Source organism: Oryctolagus cuniculus, chromosome 17 (assembly GCF_964237555.1).
Source record: "Oryctolagus cuniculus chromosome 17, mOryCun1.1, whole genome shotgun sequence".
NCBI classification, from domain to species: Eukaryota; Metazoa; Chordata; class Mammalia; order Lagomorpha; family Leporidae; genus Oryctolagus; species Oryctolagus cuniculus.
In genome coordinates, this window is record NC_091448.1 from 44223005 (window position 1) to 44241232 (window position 18228).

The following is an 18228-nucleotide window of genomic DNA, read 5'->3' on the forward strand; positions in this document are numbered from 1 at the left end:
TTGCCCAAGAAAAGAAAGGACTTCAGAGGAGTGCTTTCATTAGTGTTTTCAATAGTGGGTGCAGGTTCAAGGTAGAGAGGCCTGGGTGTCCTGGGGCCGAGTCCCACTGCCGGTCAGGTGGTTTCTATTGGCTGTATCTGCTGCCCTTGCCACAAGTGGCAGGCTCTGGGTCTCACTCCGTCAAGAACTTGTCTTTGTGCTGCCCCTTGGGGGCACGCTCAGGGCAGAAGTCTGAGCGCAGGAGGCGTGAGAAGTAAATGAGGATCATCAAGTCGAGCAGGAGCAGGGTGACCAGCAGGAAGCTGCCCAGGGTCCTCTGGCCCAGGTAGCGCAGGAAGAACTTGGTGAGGTAGGCCTGGGGGGCCAGGCGGAAGAGGAAGTACATGACCAAGTTGACATACTTATTGACCCGGTAGAGGGGGTGGCTCTGCGCGTTGTTGATCTTCATCATCATGCGGATGGTGAGGAAGATGTTGCTGACCTCCACCAGGAGTGTCAGGACACCCCCACCGACAAAGCTGCTCCAAAAGATGCCTGCGAAGAAGGCGCCCATGGCCTGGGAGACAGTGAGGGAGTGCGTTACCACAAGAGTGGACGCTGGAAAGCACCCAGTGTCTTCCAAGTTCGCGGTGAAGAGAGGCTTAGCCCATTCAACACGGTTACACTTCGATCCCTGCCCACGGGTTCTGGTGCTGGGTAACGTGCCCAGCCCATTTGAGTGAGGCTGTAGATGGCAGGCCTCTGACAGCAACGCTGCCAACCCTGAGCGTCCTAGCAAGAGAAGTAGGACACAGGGATGGGCTAGGGTTAAGACACAACCTCCCTCGCAGGTTCGGGAAGATGGGGCAAGAGCCTCGGTCGCCCTGTGTCTCACTCACCATGACGTGATGGACAAGGTATTCCCAAGAAGCTCGCGTCTGACCACTGACCACGATGTCCACTGTGTCGTGGATGAAATACCCTGGCGCGGGGGGGGGGGGGGCGGTCAGGAAGGGGGCCGAGCGAGTTGGTGTCTCTGTGCCCTAACTTACCCTTCCCGGTAAGACCTACCTGCAGAGAAGCAAACGAGCAAATAGCCAGAAAGCGACCACGCCGTCTCGATTTCCACCAGCATCTCGGGGGTCTGCCACACACTGCAGAGGAAGGAGAAGGGGAGGCCCTCTTCATTCCGGCACTCCCAAAGACCCCCTCCTCCCGCGCTAACCCGCCAGTCCCCTGAGAGTCTGCCCTCGCGCTATTGGCTGGCTGGGAGTGAGGAGGGGCTTGGACGAAACCCAGGTGCCTCGGGTTTCCCAGAGCTGCTGCTGGTTGGATAGGACTCCAAACAGGGAGTCAGGTGAGGAGCCTGGCCTCAGCCCGCCCGAGGGATGGGGAGAGCAACGCGGGGCCCACTCTCAGCCCCGCGCGCGATCCCCGGGCCACCGCACTCCCCCAGCCGCTCACTCACCACAGCAGCGCCCAGATCCCCGATACAATGGAGTGGGCGAAGGAGACAAGCAGGTTGTGCCAGCGCCAGGTGCGCAAGGGGTCCGCTCGCACGTGAGCGGGCAGGGGCAGGCGCCGCAGCGCGCGCCGGAGTGCTCGGAAGGTCAGCGTGGCTCCTAGGAGCAGCGGCAGGGCGGGGTGCAGCAGCAGGGACATGCTGGCCCTCCCTGCCGTCGGTCCGTCCGCCCTCTAGGCTGCCTCCTCGGGCTGTGCTGGGAACAGAGCTCCGACTCGGGCCAGTCCAACCCGGATGCCTCTCCGACCGGCGCCAGTGCCACACAGTTTTCGCGGAGCCCTCTAGGCCCCTTCGCTCCTCCCCGGCCTCTGCCCCCGCCCCCCGCCGCCCGCGCCCCCGCCCCGCCCCGTCCGCCCGCTCCCGCCCCTCAGGCGCCTCCGCCGCGGGCTGGGCGCGAGCCCCTTCTCCCTGGGGCCTCCCGAGCCCCGCCCGGCTCAGGGGGACACTGGGTGAGAAGGGGCTGTCCTGGACCCCGCAGCCGAGGCGCCCTTCGCAGGCTCCTCCCGACTGCCGACGGGGTCCCCCAGCCGCCCTCGCTTGTCCGGCCTCATTAACCCGCGTCCCCACTTTCCCCGGGGGGCACGGGCTCCCCCGTTCTGGGCGGGTACCTCGAGAACTCTCCGCCCTCAACTCCTTTCTGGGCAGAGCTGGGCGGGACCCACCGCACGCCCACGGCCCGTCAGCCCGCGTCCCGGGGAAGAGTCGGAGCCGTGCGCTGAACGATGGTCTCCGCCCAGACCCTCTTCTTCCACCCGGCCAGAGGCGGACTTGTTTACCTGCCTCTCCCGCGCCTCTCGCGAGTGATGGCTTAGGAACTGTTGAGTCACCCATCGCCACTCTCCTCCCAGCCCGCCCTGGGGCTCCGGGGGCCACGAGGCTGTCACAGTCCTCGTTCAGCTATCCCAGCCCTTCCCCGGCTCCCCGGAGGCCGGGGCGGGGTAGACTGCCCCCGTGTCCCCGGCTCCTGGGGTGACCCTCACTGCCCACCGCCGCCTGGTGCAGTTGCAGCTCCCGGCCGCTGGGTGTCAGCCTGTCCTCACCGTGGCGCGGGGTCCCCGCCCGCCGCCAGACGAGCAGAGCAGCTGGGATTCGGGGATAACCTGAGCCAGGGCCGAAAGGAGCAGCTGAGGGCCGGAGGGGGCGTGTGCGTCGGGGAGTCAGTGGGGGAAGGGGGAAGAGAGGGCGCAGGAAACCAGTGGAGCGCAGAGACCCAAGCGGCTGGGTGTTTTGCTCTGCCTCTCCTGGCGGCTCCAAGGTTACCCATTAATCCCAGGGCGGCTCCTAGGGGCCCCGTCGGTTTCTAGGCGAGAGCACGAGCGTCCCCGGTGAGCTGCTTCCCCCGCCCCTCCGCGGCCTTCCCTCGGCTTACAGGGTAGCCTGGCCAGCCGACGCTGGCTGGAGCCCGCGGCCGAGGGGCCTTCCAGGGCCTTTCCGGTGTCCCGTGCCCCCGAGCGCGTTCGCAGGTCCTCTCGAGGGGCAGGGCAAAGACCCGACACCCCTTTCCTTACAGTCCTCGCCCGCTCATCCCTAGCTAATGATCACCTTTCTGCATACCGCGGGGCTTTCGTGGAGCTCCCGCAGAGCAGGAGGCGCCGGGGAGCACCGGCACTCCAGGCCCCAGGCCCGGGGCAGAGCTGAGGTCCCCCTGCACGGGCGGCCGCGTCGGGAGTGCGCACAAGCGCGAGGCTCGCCGCTGGTACCGGCCTCCCCCGAGGACTCCCCCTGCACAACCTGGGGTTTTCCCGGCCCTTCCCCAGGCAAACGCGAACCCAAGCCTCCTTCCGCCCCAGGGCACCAAAGCGCCGCTTCTGCTAAGTTGCACTCGTGTCTATCGTTCGCGCGCCTTCGGAAACAGCGTCGCCCACGGGCAGCCGAGGCTGTCGGTCCTTGCTTCTCGGCGCCCACCCGGCCCGAGAGGGGCAACTCTCCGGGCAGGCACCCCTCTCATCTAAGCAGCTTCGCGAGAGCGGGGCCCGACCATAGGTGGGAAGTGGCCGGCGCCGTTGCTGGCCGCTGCGGGACGTGCTAAAAAGCGGCGGACTGCCTTCTTTGCGTGGGTGGCAGGTCCACGAGGGAACCCGGCGCAGTAGCCAGCGCAGCGCACGCCCGCCCGCGGAGCCCACACCCAGCGCCGCTCCCTCCGGCCCCGCCCCGCCCTTAGCGTCCCGCGCGGGGGGCGGGGCACCCCGTGGGCAGGGCCGCGCATGCGCCGCGGCGGGGACAAGCGAGGTTCCGGAAGTGTAACTCTGGGAGATGAGATGGAGAAGTACGAGCGGATCCGAGTTGTGGGGCGAGGTGCCTTCGGGTGAGCCAGGGCTCTGGGGGAGGAAACTGCCAGGGGAGAGAGATGGTAATAGGCCCTAACTTTGACCGCGAAATCGCGCCCCGCCCCGAGGAGTGAGCGCCACTCTGGGAAGCCCCGCCCAGACTTCCGGTACCGGACCGGAGGCCCCGCCCCCGTGAGGCCACGCCCCTGGCCACCTGTGCGTGCTGGCGGGGTTCTGTTAGATTGCTTAGGCGCTGGCCCGTGTGTGTCAGACTGGGCGCAGAGTACACAGTTAGGACCGAAACAGGCGTGGCCGTTTCCCTGTCAGCTCACAGGCCGTAGGAAAGTTACACAATGAATAACACCTGTAAAGTAGGAGCAGTTACGAGCGGTTATTACCAGGCAGCGAGGATAGAGTCCAACACCAGGGAGAGGGTTTGTTTATTTGGGGCGGTCGAGGAGGAGTTCTCTGAGAAGTGAGATTCAACTCAAAGCAGGGACTTGAGCAGCGAGCAGCAGTGATGTGACGTGAGGGAAGAGCTTGCACCCCGGGGAAATGGCGGAAATGGCGTGGGCGGAGGAGAATTCGGAGCCCTGAGGGAAAGACTCAGGTTGGAAGGTAGTGGGCAAAGAAGGGAGCGGTGTAAAATGCGATGGTCACGCGGCGATCTGTTCCGGCCTCGTTAGCCAGGGCGAAGGGGTTGAATGTACTTGCAGTATGACAGGACTTCTGCAGCAGGGGACGTTCTCATGTGGATTGCATTTTTAAAATGCCACCGGCTGCTTCTGGAGTTTATATTTGAGAGTGAGGGGAGTGGAGGCTAGTACAGCATTTTAGTCTGCACTAAAATGACCTGGACAAGGGTTATAGCAGAGGACCCAGGGAGGATTGGGTGGGTTTACAGTATCTAGGAGGTAGCCACAAGATTTGCTGATGTGTTAGCGTGAGCTGGAGGAAGGATTCTGGGATGATTTTCAGATTCTGCGTCTGATTTTAATAACAGGAACGGTACTGTCACCCACCAACTGAGGGAGAGACAAGGGAGGAAAGGTTAAGGGGCAGGAATCAAAGGTTTCATTTTGAATTTGTTAAAATTCGGGATGCCTCGTAGCCAGCTATATGAGCCCGAGGCTCAGAGGAGGGATCTGACCCTGAAAATTCAAGGCTTAGATGGTCAAGTTACAGCCATTCCATCAGGAAACATTTGGTAAGCTCCTGTGTGCTGAATCCTGGGCTGTGCACTAGGGATGTAGTGGACATCAGCCATGAGGTGAAATAAAATAACGGTAAGAATGGCTTCCACTCACTGACCTGTTCCTATGTGCCAGGCACGGTGCTAAGTGCTTGACACGCATTTTTCTCATTTGATCCTCTCAGCGGCCCTGTTTTCCAGGTGATGTCACCTACTATATGCAAGTCACATACTTAGTAAGAGGAGGATTCAAGATCTAAGCACAGGCAGTTAACTCCAGAGCCTGTGGGAACTTAGCGATCAAGGCTCTTTATGCCGTGGTGAAACAGGTCCCACACAAAGTCTGAGCCGAGTGCTCCCCGTGTGCAAGCGCGGGCGACCTCTGCCATGGTGCTCGCTCCCCCCGGAACATCCCGGCCCAGGTCTGCCCTGCCTGATCTGTGGCTGGAGCCTCAGAGCCTGTACCTGTGTCTCCAGGATCGTGCACCTGTGCCTGCGCAAGGCCGACCAGAAGCTGGTGATCATCAAGCAGATCCCAGTGGAGCAGATGACCAAGGAAGAGCGGCAGGCGGCCCAGAACGAGTGCCAGGTGCTCAAGCTGCTCAACCACCCCAATGTCATCGAGTACTATGAGAACTTCCTGGAGGACAAAGCCCTCATGATCGCCATGGAATACGCGCCAGGTGGGCCAGCCTCCCCGCCCTGGCTTGGCTGCAGCGGGTCCGTCACGCTGGGACAGGCGACACACGTCAGTCGGCTTCCCTCCTTTGAATGGGCTTGGCTGGGGGTCAGAGGTTCAGGGTTCTGGCCCAGCAGTGTGACCCTGGCAGGCTTCTGGCCCCCTCTGGTTCCAGTGCCCTGTTGCATTTTGGAGGCTGGGGTGGGGGTTGTCCCAGGCATGGGAAGGCCTGGGTTTTGATTGGCTCCCTGGCCCCAGGCGGCACCTTGGCTGAATTCATCCAGAAGCGCTGCAATTCGCTGTTGGAGGAGGAGACCATCCTGCACTTCTTCGTGCAGATCCTGCTCGCGCTGCACCACGTGCACACCCACCTCATCCTCCACCGGGACCTCAAGACCCAGAACATCCTCCTGGACAAGCACCGCATGGTCGTGAAGATCGGCGACTTCGGCATCTCCAAGATTCTCAGCAGCAAGAGCAAGGCCTACACGGTGCCTGGCGCGAAGGGACACCGAGGGCGCTAAGGCTGCAGGGCCGATGCCTGCTCCGCATCCCCCCCAGCACACAGCCCTGGCTCCTGTCCCGGCGCTGCCGTAGGAGGAGGCCCCGGGGCTGGCTCTGGAGCTGAGGGTGGAGCCCCTGGTCCTCCCTCCCCACAGGGCTGTGACTTCAGCTTCCCTCCTGCAGGTGGTGGGTACTCCATGCTACATCTCCCCCGAGCTGTGTGAGGGCAAGCCCTACAACCAGAAGAGTGACATCTGGGCTCTGGGCTGTGTCCTCTATGAACTAGCCAGCCTCAAGAGGGCCTTCGAGGCTGCGGTGAGTGTACTCGCCTGGAAAGGGACAACCAGGGAGTCTGCCTCCCTCCCCGGCCGTCCTCAGCTCCAGTGTCCTGTGTTCCTTCTTTGTGGCTGTGTCATTTGGGGGGTCAACCTCACACGGTGGGTTTCTGAGAACAGGGCCTGGGTCCGCCCATTGCACTCAGGGCTCCTGGGGGCATGGCTATGACTCTCCCATGAGATCAGGGACACTCCCAAGAGCAAGCCTCGGATTTTTCCAACAACCCGGGGCTTCTGAGGACATAGCTGCAGCCATGTCAAAGCAGGGTTTAGCTCCACTATCATTCTGGGAGCCCTCTGCTGACAGGGGGGCCCTGGCCAACTCCCACTTGGCGCCTTTCAGAACCTGCCCGCACTGGTGCTGAAGATCATGAGTGGCACCTTTGCGCCCATCTCGGACCGGTACAGCCCTGAGCTGCGCCAGCTCGTCCTGAGCCTGCTCAGCCTGGAGCCTGCCCAGCGGCCGCCGCTCAGCCACATCATGGCACAGCCCCTCTGCATCCGGGCCCTCCTCAGCCTCCACACCGACCTGGGCAGTGTCCGCATGCGGAGGCCAGTAAAAGGGCAGGGGTCCTGGGCGGCTGGGTGGGGGCAAAAGGGAGCACAGGAGGCGCGAGGTGGAGGGGTGCTGGGGGCCAGCATGTAGGAATGCTTGTGAGGGCCCGTGCCCTGAAGCCCCGACCTGTGGTCCCACAGGGCAGAGAAGTCCCTGGCCACTGGGCGGCCCTCTGGGAGCAGGAGCAGCAGTGCCCGCTGCAGGGGTGAGTGCGGGCGGGCTGCTGAGTCCTGGCCAACACCACCCAACTCCCACCGGGTTCATGGGCTCCATTCGCTGTCTCTGCAGGCGTCCCTCGAGGACACGGGAGGCCGGCCATTCCTCCACCACTGTCATCAGTGTACGCCTGGGGCAGCGGGCTCAGCGCCCCCCTGAGGCTGCCCATGCTCAACACGGAGGTGGTGCAAGTGGCGGCTGGGCGCACGCAGAAGGCTGGCGTCACGCGCTCTGGGCGCCTCATCCTCTGGGAGGTGAGCAGGGCGTGGAAGGGGTCAGAGTGGGGACCTACAGGGAGGTTGCTGGTGCTCAGGCGCCGCCCCCTCCCTCCGCAGGCCCCGCCCCTCGGCACTGGGGGAGGCGCCCTCCTCCCCGGGGCGGTGGAGCAGCCGCAGCCCCAGTTCGTGTCGCGTTTCCTGGAAGGCCAGTCGGGCGTGACCATCAAGCACGTGGCATGTGGGGACCTCTTTACGGCCTGCCTGACCGGTGAGCCCACAGAGCAGCTCACTCGTTGCAAACTGCTCACCTAACCTTTTTCTCTCCTAGTTGTTGAGTTAGTGCTTTCTGTCTGCTAGCCGTTGAGATTTACTTACACCATCTCTGTCACCCCACACAACGGGCTTGGCAAGGGCATTGTTATGGTATACCCATTTGACAGGTGGAGAAACTGAGGCTCAGAGATTCTGCCACTTGTCCGAAGTCATACACTGAGAAGACAGCCCCCTGGCCTGTTCTCACCCATCCTTTTTGCTCTAGCCCCCAACTTTCGTCTTGCTCCTCCAAACCACAGGTGTGGGACTGGTCTAACTTCTCTGCCTTCTGTCTCCTCCCTGCCTCCTGCCCAGACCGCGGCATCATCATGACCTTCGGCAGCGGCAGCAACGGGTGCCTCGGCCACGGCAGCCTCACCGACATCAGCCAGGTGGGGATCCTGTGGGTTTCGCCCTGGGGAAGGGGAAGTAGGGGGATGGCAAACGGCCCACATCTGAGAGCCGATACCACACTGGGGCAGGGGAGTCCCCAGCAGCACAGGTGCCTCTGGCTCCGAGGCTGCACCTGCTCTTGGTGGCATCAGCGGAAGCACAGAAAGACCAGGCTTCGCCAGTGAGCGCCTCCTGCTTGGCAGCATGTGTGCAGCTGGAGTTAAAGAGACAGCACTTGAAAATGTGCAAGCTCCAATTTCATCCCCACTGGGGGTGCTGCCGCCTGGGGGCGAGTCCTGACCACCGGCCCCCTGCTTCTTCCCCCACTCTAGCCCACCATTGTGGAGGCCCTGCTGGGCTATGAGATGGTGCAGGTGGCTTGCGGGGCCTCTCACGTGCTAGCCCTGTCCACTGAGCGAGAACTGTTTGCCTGGGGCCGCGGAGATGGTGGTAAGGTCTCCACCCTTGCTGCAGCCCCTAAGCTTCGTCCCCCAGCCCCCTCCCATACCCCCGCCTCCCCCTTCCATTCTGTCTTCCCTCTTTTCTCTCCGATTTATTCTTTCAACACACCTTGGTCACACACCCACTGTGGGTCCACCCTGGGCTGGGTGCTGGGGCCAGATGAACAAGATGTGGCTTCCTCCAGGCGCACTGGGCACTAACTCCAGCGGTGGCGCAGGTGGGTACCTGTCCCCTGGAGGACTCGGGCTAGTGGAGATGGCACAGCTGCAGCGTTGCCACAGGTCAGACAGCATCGGGGCCACGCCGAGGCTCAGGTGTAGGAGCTCCAGGAGCAGCAGTCACCTGTGGAGACAGAGGGGGCATCCGAACAGGGCTTTCAGGGAGGATCCGGCTGACGGCAGCGCCATGCAAGGCCCTCTGAGGCGCAGGGAACAGCCTGCTCTCTGGGCCCCGCCCAGTGCTGAAGTGCGAACTAACCCCATCTCGCCTTCTCCTTCCTTGTAGGCAGGCTGGGTCTGGGGACCAGGGAGTCCCACAGCTGCCCCCAGCAGGTGCCCCTGCCCCCAGGACAGGAAGCCCAGCGGATTGTATGTGGCATCGACTCGTCCATGCTCCTCACTGTGCCTGGCCAAGCTCTGGCCTGTGGGAGCAACAGGTGAGCAGGTGCACCGGGCTGATTCCCCAGCCTCTGCCGCCCACCGAGGACCACGCTGAGAGGGGCTGAGGATGCTGCTTGGCCCAGTGCAGGTGCAGCAGCCCCTGCCCAGAGAGCTGGGGGCGGGCAGTCTGGATCTGCCTTCTGGCTCTGCCTTCAGGTTCAATAAGCTGGGCCTGGACCACATCTCCCTGGGGGAGGATCCCGTTCCCCACCAGCAAGTGGAGGAGGCCCTGAGCTTCACCCCTCTAGGCTCTGCACCCCTGGACCGGGAGCCCCTGCTGAGTGTGGACCTGGGCACTGCGCACTCAGCTGCTGTGACTGGTGAGGACGCGTGCATGGGAGGCCGGTGGGGGGCGCCCTGGCTTCCAGAGGGCCTCTGTTGAGGCGCCTTCCCTTGCTCTCCTGCCCCCTCCCTCCACAGCCGCGGGGCACTGCTACACATTCGGCAGCAATCAGCACGGGCAGCTGGGCAGCAGCACTGGCCGGGGCGGCCGGGCACCCTGTCAGGTCCAAGGCCTCGAGGGCATCAGGATGGCGATGGTGGCCTGTGGCGATGCCTTCACTGTAGCCATTGGGGCAGGTGAGGGGTGGGCACAGCGGGCAGACTGGCACGGAGAGCCTGGCAGGCAGTGTAGGACATCACGCTCAGGGCCGCTGGACTCAGCCAGCTCCCCCCGGGGCCAGTCTGGTAGGCTGGGCTCAGAGCTGCTTGCTTGGGCCGTGTGCCCCTTCCCACGTTCTCCCTCGGGCTTTTCTCTGGCAGAGGGTGAGGTGTACTCCTGGGGCAAGGGAGCCCGAGGCCGGCTGGGAAGGAGGGACGAGGATGCCGGCCTCCCTCGGCCGGTGCAGCTGGACGAGACACACCCTTACACCGTGACTTCCGTGTCCTGCTGCCACGGAAACACACTCTTGGCTGTGCGGCGTGAGTGTTGACTCCCCCCCACCCAGGCCAGGCTAACCCAGGGGGGCCCTGCCCACACTCCCATTCCTGGCAGGCAGTCACAGCCCAAACTACCAAACACACCACACACCGTCGACTCCCAGAAGCTGTGGGGCAAGACCAAGCTTCCTGCCAGAAGTGGGTGCTGGTGGGCGCTACCCAGGGCTTTTGTGTGCTCTACCCAGGGCTTTTGTGTGCTCCTTCTCCTCCTACCCCGCGGGTCCAAGAGGCTCTGAACCTCCAGCTCTGGCCTGGCAGGGCCCTGCGGGGCGGGGGTTGTGGTGGGAATGCTTTCTGGAGGCACCGCCTTCCGGGAGGCTGCAGGGGGTTCTGTCTGGTACCCTCCAGCTGTCACGGATGAGCCCGTGCCCCCCTGAGGTGCTGGATGCACCTCTGGACCACCCTGATCTGGCTTCTCCACCAAGAGTCATGAAGAGTGCAGGCGCCTGCGGCATGATTGTCCCCACCAGACCCCTGGGCTGTCATCAGAGGGGCGGAAGGGCCAGCGAAGTCCTGCTTTGCTTCGGAACCCCAACCGGAGCAGGCAAAGCCATGTGAGCAGCATTTCCAGCCCCGGCTGCTCCACTTCCGATCCAGCTCCCTGCTCATGCGCCTGGGAGGCCAGCAGAAGTGGTGCTTGGGCTCCTCCCTCCCACGTGGGGGACCCGGATGCAGTTCCAGGCTCCTGGCTCCCACCTTGTCCAGGCCCAGCTGGTGCTGCCTTTTGGGGAGTGAGCCAGCAGATGGAAGACCTCTCTCTCTCTGTAACTCTGCCTTTCAAATAAATAAATCTTTCAATAAACCCGAACCTCAGCCACCCCCACCCCTTTTCTCAGTCTACCCCTGGGGTCAGACCCTGGGGAGCTGGGTGGTCTCCTGGGCCTTGGCAGGCGGAGGCTGGTGGGGCTGCAGTCAGGCCTTTCCCCTCTTCCAGCCAGGAGAGCCCCTGCTGCCCAGTGGGACATGGTCTCCAAGCTTGGGAGCAGGGCAAGCCCGGACTGGCCCTTAGGCTGGCCTGGGGCTGGGAGCTCGGAGGGAGCTGCTGCCCGCCCCCACTCCTTATCCCGCAGCAGGGATTTGCACAACCTGCGAGGCCTCCCTAGCCCTGCGGGAGTGCGGGAGCCGCCCAGTGTTGCAGAGGTCACCTCCTCACCCCATGCCTTTCCCCAGACCCACGTGGAGGGGGGAAGGGGAGCTGGCTGGACCAGACCAGTTTCCCGGTAGACTGGAAGTCGCCTGAATAAAAGTATCCGCTGCCTGCCTGCAGCGTGCTCTCTTCAGAGGTGGGGTGGGTGGCAGCCACACACCACAAGACGTGGGCTGGGCCCGGCCGCGGTTGCAGGGCCGCGGCCGGGGAAGGAATGTGGGCGCAGCCGGGGGCTGGGACAGAGGCTCCTTTGGCCCAGCGCCCAGTCCAGCCTCCTCGCCCCGGACGGGCTCCTCGGATCTGGTTGCCAGGCTTAGCTGCTTAGCACCTGGAAGCTGGGGGCCCGGGTCCCTGGGGGGCGCACGGCCCCTGAGGCCGGGCTGCTGACTGCGGAGAAGCAAACCTTTGTGGAGCGGCCCGTCGTCTCTGGCTACGCCGCGCACTCCCCTGGGGCCCTCCGCCCCAGCCTAGCGCGGGGCACGCCCCTTTCCCCAGCTCCGGGGAGAAGCGGAGCCACGATCCTTCATTCCAGCCCTCGCTTCCGGGAGTGGACGAGTCTGGCCGCGGCCGGACCCCGAAGACGGGAGCCCGCGCGGTGGGCGCTAGGACCGCGCGGCCTCGGCTCCGCCCCTTCTTCCGGCGGGCGGGCTCGCGGGCCGGGCCCGGAGCGCGGCCGCCAGTCGGCGCCGCCCGGAGCCGGGAGCGCGGCCGGAGCGAGGCGCGGGCTGTGGGGCCGCCGCGTGCCCGGCCCCGCTCGCCCGTGCCCGCCGCAGGCCTGCCCGCCCGCCATGCCCGGCTTCGACTACAAGTTCCTGGAGAAGCCCAAGCGGCGGCTGCTGTGCCCATTGTGCGGGAAGCCCATGCGTGAGCCCGTGCAGGTTTCTACCTGCGGCCACCGCTTCTGCGACACCTGCCTACAGGAGTTCCTCAGGTGCGGGCCGGGGGGAGGCGGGAGGCGGACGGTGGCGGCGTGGACACGGCGTGGGCAGGGATCCAGGCCGGAGACCCTCCGGGCCTTTGTCTGAGACACGGTTCCCGTGACCTCAGGGGAGCCCGCCATGACGTCACGGGCCGGCGGTGACGTCAGGCCCAGAGGGAGGACCCCAGTCCCCGGTCCGCGGCGTGCCGGGTCCCACCGGCCCCGCGCCAGGTGGGGCGGCAAACATTCCTCTCCTGACTGCTGGCCGGCCCTTCCCCCCCTCACCTGAGAGCCGGACCGGCCTCATCCTTGAACTTTGAATCCTGCTGCGGGGACGGGAGGCACGAAACCCCGTCGTGCGCGCCGCACTTCACGCTGCCGGAGTTTGCGCTTCTCTAATCGGAGAACGCCCGCTATAGTTCTCCCATTTCACAGATGATGAGAAATTCCCGGGATGGCTGCGGCTTGCCCGGGGTCGCACAGGCTGAGCTGGGATTTCGGCCCAGGCTTCTGGTGGCCACACAATGGAGGGAGGCCTGGACCTGCCGTCCTGCCTCGGAGCAGGCACGCTGCCCCGGGGGTGGTGGTGCAGTGGGTGGTGGTCGCTCTGTCCCTAGGCAGGGCTCGAACGCTGCTTGCTCCCGCACGCCCCCTGCCCTCTCAGCCCTCGCCTCTTGGGTATGCATCAGACTGCCGGGCTCCCTGTGCAGCCTTGAGCCCTCCTGGCCTCTCTGGGAGCGGCTTCCCCGGATGGCGATCGGCAGTTGAAGGAGCCCCCCACGCCCACGGTCGGGGAGGTCGTGGCCCGGAGGCGGGGGGCCGGGCCGGCCGCTGTCTGGAGGCTGCACCCTGCTCCTCGGGCTGGCGGAAACCTCAGCAGGCCCTTTGTTTTCCGTGCCGAAGCCTGGGCTCCTGCCCTCACAGATGCTCCCGCACGGGCTGCTGCTGTGCGGCCCCTCCTCCCTGCACTGTACACACTTCACTCCGCTACAGACACACGGCCCATTGTCTCCGCCACTGCCCTTCCCTGGCCCTCTGGTTTCCAGATGAGACCAGCTGAGCCCCCCCCCCCCCCAGCTGACCCACCCTGACAGCCTCGGGAAAGAGCGAGGGAGGGGCTGTCAGGCCCCTTTCCCTCCTCAGCGCCTCACCGCTGCTTCTGCCCCTCCCCCTCCCGGAAATCCCCTCTTCCTCTCCCGCAGCCCCCTCCCCCCATCCTGTCTTCCCCCCTGGGCCTGGGCCTCCGGCACTGACTGGAGCAGCCTCTGCGGCTGCCTCCACCGCCCGCAGCACCCGAGCTCTGCTGCGGCGGCCTCTGGAGCGACGAGGTGGTTGGGCCGGCTGGGTCCGGCTTGGTCACCCCCACCCGGCAGGCTCGGGTCCATTTCCCTCAGTGAGTCTTTATCCTGGCTGGGCCCGAGCTGTACGGGAAGCTGCTGTTTTGAAGCCCAGGGGCTTGCCTCAGTCTCCTCCCTGTCTCCAAAACAGCTAAGTCAGCACATTCCTGAAGCAGCCAAGTGGACCACCCTCCCCTCCCACCCCTCTTCCCCACTTCTGCCAGGGCTGTTACTCAGGTTGATCCCAGAAGGCTGCTTTGCCCCCTGGGCATGGCACACCCCTTCAGTGCCTAGGCATGCATTGTTCTTGGCACTGGTGGGGTCATGGAGGAGGTGGGTGCATGCACCCGTTGGATACCTGCGGCATGGGCTGTCCAAGGCCCTGAGAAATGCCAACCAAGCCACGTGGCCCCTGCTTGCCTCCGACCTACCTGCCTCAGACCCGGCAGGAATCCCATGCCCAAGGGCCTGCAGTCCTGCCAGGTCAGCCCTCGCCCTGCCTGGGCCGTATCAGGCACGTGGGACTGGTCCTGGCTGGGGTCACCAAGGGCATGCTGGCAGGAGGCAGCATGCACCAGGCTCCTTGGTGCTGTCAGCCAGTCAGGGATTGGCAGAGAAGGAGGGCCACCGGCCGGCGGGCAGGGTCAACAAGCTTTAGAAGCCTGTCCTGCAGTGAGCACACTGGCTGTGCCTGCCCAGACATCTCCTGCCCCTGGGTCTCTTCTGGGTGCTGTATGGTCGGCTGTGCAGTGAGACATATCCAGGTGCTGCGTGCCCTGTGAGCCTCTTTGGGTACACCTTTAAAATGGGGACGTTTCAGCCCTGCTCACCTCTCAGGCAGGCGCTGAGGACTGGGTGGGAATGTAAACAGTGCCAGGCAGCATGCCTTTTCTCTCCTTTAAGTAACACCCTAAGAAGGTAGGGGAGAGGTGGTAAGGTGGCCCCAAGTTGACCTTTGCCCTGGTTCTTAGCCCAGGAGCTTCATGGGTGCTGGGCGGTCCTGGCACTTAGTCTCAGCCTATCCTGTTCACCCTCCCATCAGCTTGCAGCACAAGCCAATGGGAACACCCCTAGGAGGAGGGGTAGCTGGGCAGCCCGTGCCTTTTCCAGTCCAGCTGCCATCCTGGGGGAGGGGGTGCCAGCTGCCACCTGTTGAGCAAATGCTGTCTGAGGCAGCTGTCTCTGCCTCCACTGGCCCCAGAATCCCCCCTTCCCAGGACAGGGGCTGGGGTCCTGGGGTCTCTCCTTGCCTTTTTGTCTAAGCTGGGGCTAGCTGGGAAGCAGTCTGGCGAGGGAGGGAGGCTGCCTTGGTCTCCGGCGTGGGGCCCAGGGCTCTCCCTTCTTAAGACCAAGAGCCTTGACCTTGCACTCTCCCCCTTCCAGTGAAGGAGTCTTCAAATGCCCTGAGGACCAACTTCCTCTAGACTATGCCAAGGTGAGTCCACACTGCTAGGCAGATGCCAGGTACAGGCTGTTGCCCTTGGTGGAGGCTGGAGGCTGGCAGCCAGCAGGCTCTGGGCCAATGTCAACCCAGAGCCTGGGGATCGGGAGCCCCCACAAAGGTAGCCTGTTCCCTCCTACCAGGCCAGTTTGCAGACGAAGGCCCATGTTGGCCCTGGAGGGCAGGCATGGTGCCCAGCCTGTGGGGGTGCATAGAGCTGTTCTGTGCCCACAAGAAGTGCCCCCTCCCCTTCCTGTGGCAAGCCAGACCTGTGGCTGAGGGCCAGGATCTCTCTACCAAGAGGAAGCAAATAGAGGATTGTGAGAGACGTGGGGGTGGGGGGGCCGCCTCTCCAGGGTCACACTGGTGATGCGGGGATCCAGCACCACTGCACGTACCACCTGCTGTGTGCTTCATCCCTGCGTTCCGAGTGGCAAATAGACTCGAGACAGCCAAACGGGGGCTGTGGAGGGAGTTGTGGACAGCAGCGGACTCTGATGCTGGCCAGTTCCCCCAGATCTACCCAGACCCAGAGCTGGAAGTCCAGGTGTTGGGCCTGCCGATCCGCTGCATCCACAGTGAGGAGGGCTGCCGCTGGAGTGGGCCACTGCGCCACCTACAGGTGAGGCTCTGGTGAAGGGGCTAGGACCACCCCTCCCCTGAGCAGGCACTAACTGCAGCCCTTTGCTCAGGGCCACCTGAATACCTGCAGCTTCAATGTAGTTGCCTGCCCCAATCGCTGCCCCGCCAAGCTGAGCCGCCGCGATCTGCCTGCGCACTTGCAGCACGACTGCCCCAAGCGGCGCCTCAAGTGCGAGTTTTGTGGCTGCGACTTCAGTGGAGAGGCCTATGAGGTAGGTGGGGCCTGGGGGAGAGGGGGGATAGGTGGGCCCAGGCAGCCCTGAACTCAGCCCCTCCCTGTGGCATTTCCAGAGCCACGAGGGCATGTGCCCCCAAGAGAGCGTATACTGTGAGAACAAGTGCGGCTCCCGCATGATGCGGCGGCTGCTGGCCCAGCATGCCACCTCTGAGTGCCCCAAGCGCACCCAGCCTTGCACCTACTGCACCAAGGAGTTTGTCTTTGATACCATCCAGGTGAGGGCCTTCCTGAGCTGTGGGCTGCGGGCTGTGGGGCAGGAGATGGGGAGTCAGGCTGTTGACCGCTGCGCCTCTGCTTCCGGCCCCAGAGCCACCAATACCAGTGCCCACGGCTGCCTGTGCCCTGCCCCAACCAGTGTGGTGTGGGCACCGTGGCCCGGGAGGACCTGCCAGGCCATCTGAAGGACAGCTGCAGCACCGCCTTGGTGCTGTGCCCGTTCAAAGACTCCGGCTGCAAGCACAGGGTGAGGTGCCCCTTCTCCCTCCCATCCAGCCCCGCTTTGACCCGGCAGCCCCTAGAGGGAGGCTGAGCTTCCTGGCACCCTGTCTTCCTCACCGACAGCCAGCTGCCTGTCGCCCTGGGTGCACACCTACCTCTCTCTGGGCCTTCCCCTATTGATAACTCTCTTCCCTTCTTCCACGGCCTGGGGCTTTGCCAACAGTGCCCTAAGCTGGCGATGGCGCGACACGTGGAGGAGAGTGTGAAGCCACATCTGGCCATGATGTGTGCCCTGGTGAGCCGGCAACGGCAGGAGCTGCAGGAGCTGCGGCGAGAGCTTGAGGAGCTGTCTGTGGGCAGCGACGGTGTGCTCATCTGGAAGATTGGCAGCTATGGGCGGCGGCTGCAGGAGGCCAAGGCCAAGCCGAACCTTGAGTGCTTCAGCCCAGCCTTCTACACCCATAAGTACGGCTACAAGCTGCAGGTGTCTGCGTTCCTCAATGGCAACGGCAGTGGTGAGGGCACACATCTCTCCCTCTACATCCGCGTACTGCCGGGTGCCTTTGACAATCTCCTTGAGTGGCCCTTTGCCCGCCGTGTCACCTTCTCCCTGCTGGATCAGAGCGACCCTGGGCTGGCTAAGCCACAGCACGTCACTGAGACCTTCCACCCTGACCCAAACTGGAAGAACTTCCAAAAGCCAGGCACATGGCGTGGCTCTCTGGATGAGAGCTCTCTGGGCTTTGGGTACCCCAAATTCATCTCCCACCAGGATATCCGAAAGCGGAACTATGTGCGAGATGATGCCGTCTTCATCCGTGCCTCTGTTGAACTTCCCAGGAAGATCCTCAGCTGAGCGCAGAGCCAGCAGGGGCTCTAGGGGAGAGGGGGATGGGCGGTCACCTCAGCCAGACGTTGGCTGACTCTGGAGAGGGGGCCGGACCCTCTTTCAGCTGCTTCTGCTGCCTAGGTTCTGTTACCCAGTCTCCCCGCCACCACCCTCAGGTGCCTCCAATTGGTGCTTCAGCCCTGGGCCCTGGGCGGAGCAGGTCTTGGATCATTAAGGGCTGGAAATGTGATCCAAGGGCCTGTCTCCTCTCCTGGGCAGGGCAGACACGCCTTGGTGCCAGCCACACTATCTGGACTGGGGTGCCTGCTCAGGTGCTATATCCCAAGAGCCATAGGGGGGAGGTGGGAGTTGGGAAGGGGAGGGGGGGCTGTTAAAACAATCTGTCTTGAGATCAGATTTCTCCTCCCTGGCTGTGCCCCTTCTGGTTATTTATTTCCTTAGTACCAGGAGGGCACAGCAGGGGAGCCCTGATTTTTAATAAATCTTGGATTGTATTTATTAACTTCGTTCCAGCCTGACTCATCTGGGTTGGTTAGGGCCCGGAAGGCAAAGGATCAGAGAAAAGCTGGTGCTGCCAGCCCTCAGGATCATTTGCCGGCGGGAACCGCCCTCTCGTGGATGCCGAGGGAACTACAGCCGCCTGCTGCTGCCCTCTGGTGGCGAGATGAAGGGGGTACAGGTCCTGAACCCAGACTCGTCCAGACTACCACCTTTGCCTTGGCAGGTTTCGGTCTAATGGTAATAGCTACCACTTGTTGTAGTTTCTTGGGAAGATACACTGCTAAGCCCTTTGTGTGCAGTACTTCATCTAATACAATAGTTGAGTGAAATACCTTTTATCACCATAATAAAAGGGCCAATCTTAATGGGCTGTACTGAAGTTAATGAAATCATGCATGTTCCTGGCAGAGTTAAAAGTGCTTAAGGAACTCCAAAGCCCTGGGGAAATGTGTATTTTGGTGCGGAATATTTTGGAGTCCAAT

At 63.5% G+C, this 18228-nt stretch overlaps 3 protein-coding genes across 8 annotated transcripts; 2 read left to right on the plus strand and 1 right to left on the minus strand.

Annotated features, from left to right (window-relative positions):
• Positions 1–31: 31 nt before the first annotated feature.
• TLCD1 (TLC domain containing 1) lies at positions 32–8977 on the minus strand. Of its 2 annotated transcripts, none has more exons than XM_070061143.1 (4): positions 8744–8977; positions 1051–1133; positions 879–961; positions 32–556 (listed from the first exon to the last, which is right to left on the minus strand). In XM_070061143.1, exons 2-4 carry the CDS (start codon positions 1112–1114, stop codon positions 173–175), a joined length of 531 nt encoding a protein of 176 aa, XP_069917244.1. In that variant the 5' UTR covers positions 1115–1133; positions 8744–8977; the 3' UTR covers positions 32–172. The 2 variants fall into 2 exon arrangements, with proteins under 2 accessions (XP_069917244.1, XP_002718968.1); XM_002718922.5 differs by lacking the exon at positions 8744–8977 and adding an exon at positions 1448–1817.
• NEK8 (NIMA related kinase 8) lies at positions 3654–11041 on the plus strand. 5 transcript variants are annotated; one of them, XR_011383611.1, is made up of 15 exons: positions 3654–3806; positions 5438–5643; positions 5898–6130; positions 6327–6458; positions 6822–7030; positions 7175–7239; positions 7323–7504; positions 7586–7736; positions 8096–8172; positions 8506–8623; positions 9140–9290; positions 9543–9614; positions 9715–9873; positions 10057–10215; positions 10582–11041. XR_011383611.1 is itself a non-coding variant. In XM_002718921.5 (15 exons), the coding sequence occupies exons 1-15, from the start codon at positions 3706–3708 to the stop codon at positions 10608–10610; spliced, it is 2136 nt and encodes a 711-aa protein (XP_002718967.2). In that variant the 5' UTR covers positions 3654–3705; the 3' UTR covers positions 10611–11041. The 5 variants fall into 5 exon arrangements, 4 of the variants coding, with proteins under 4 accessions (XP_002718967.2, XP_017204437.1, XP_069917228.1 ...); XM_002718921.5 differs by having other exon boundaries at positions 9451–9614; XM_070061127.1 differs by lacking the exon at positions 3654–3806 and adding an exon at positions 4244–4378 and having other exon boundaries at positions 9451–9614.
• Positions 11042–11716: 675 nt separating this feature from the next.
• On the plus strand, positions 11717–17747 carry TRAF4 (TNF receptor associated factor 4). The gene is made up of 7 exons (XM_002718919.5): positions 11717–12311; positions 15020–15071; positions 15595–15699; positions 15770–15931; positions 16011–16172; positions 16265–16420; positions 16619–17747. Exons 1-7 carry the CDS (start codon positions 12169–12171, stop codon positions 17249–17251), a joined length of 1413 nt encoding a protein of 470 aa, XP_002718965.1. The 5' UTR covers positions 11717–12168; the 3' UTR covers positions 17252–17747.
• Positions 17748–18228: the final 481 nt, after the last annotated feature.

Coding starts and splice junctions, on each gene's coding strand:
- TLCD1 (XM_002718922.5), bottom strand. CDS start 1,641: ATGTCCCTGCTGCTGCACCCCGCCCTGCCGCTGCTCCTAGGAGCCACG. Junction 1,134..1,447: donor GGGATCTGGGCGCTGCTGTG/GTGAGTGAGCGG, acceptor CTTCCTCTGCAG/TGTGTGGCAGACCCCCGAGA. Junction 962..1,050: donor GCTCGTTTGCTTCTCTGCAG/GTAGGTCTTACC, acceptor CCCCCGCGCCAG/GGTATTTCATCCACGACACA.
- NEK8 (XM_002718921.5), top strand. CDS start 3,706: ATGCGCCGCGGCGGGGACAAGCGAGGTTCCGGAAGTGTAACTCTGGGA. Junction 6,459..6,821: donor AGAGGGCCTTCGAGGCTGCG/GTGAGTGTACTC, acceptor GGCGCCTTTCAG/AACCTGCCCGCACTGGTGCT. Junction 9,615..9,714: donor GCACTCAGCTGCTGTGACTG/GTGAGGACGCGT, acceptor CTCCCTCCACAG/CCGCGGGGCACTGCTACACA.
- TRAF4 (XM_002718919.5), top strand. CDS start 12,169: ATGCCCGGCTTCGACTACAAGTTCCTGGAGAAGCCCAAGCGGCGGCTG. Junction 12,312..15,019: donor TGCCTACAGGAGTTCCTCAG/GTGCGGGCCGGG, acceptor TCCCCCTTCCAG/TGAAGGAGTCTTCAAATGCC. Junction 16,173..16,264: donor TTGTCTTTGATACCATCCAG/GTGAGGGCCTTC, acceptor TTCCGGCCCCAG/AGCCACCAATACCAGTGCCC.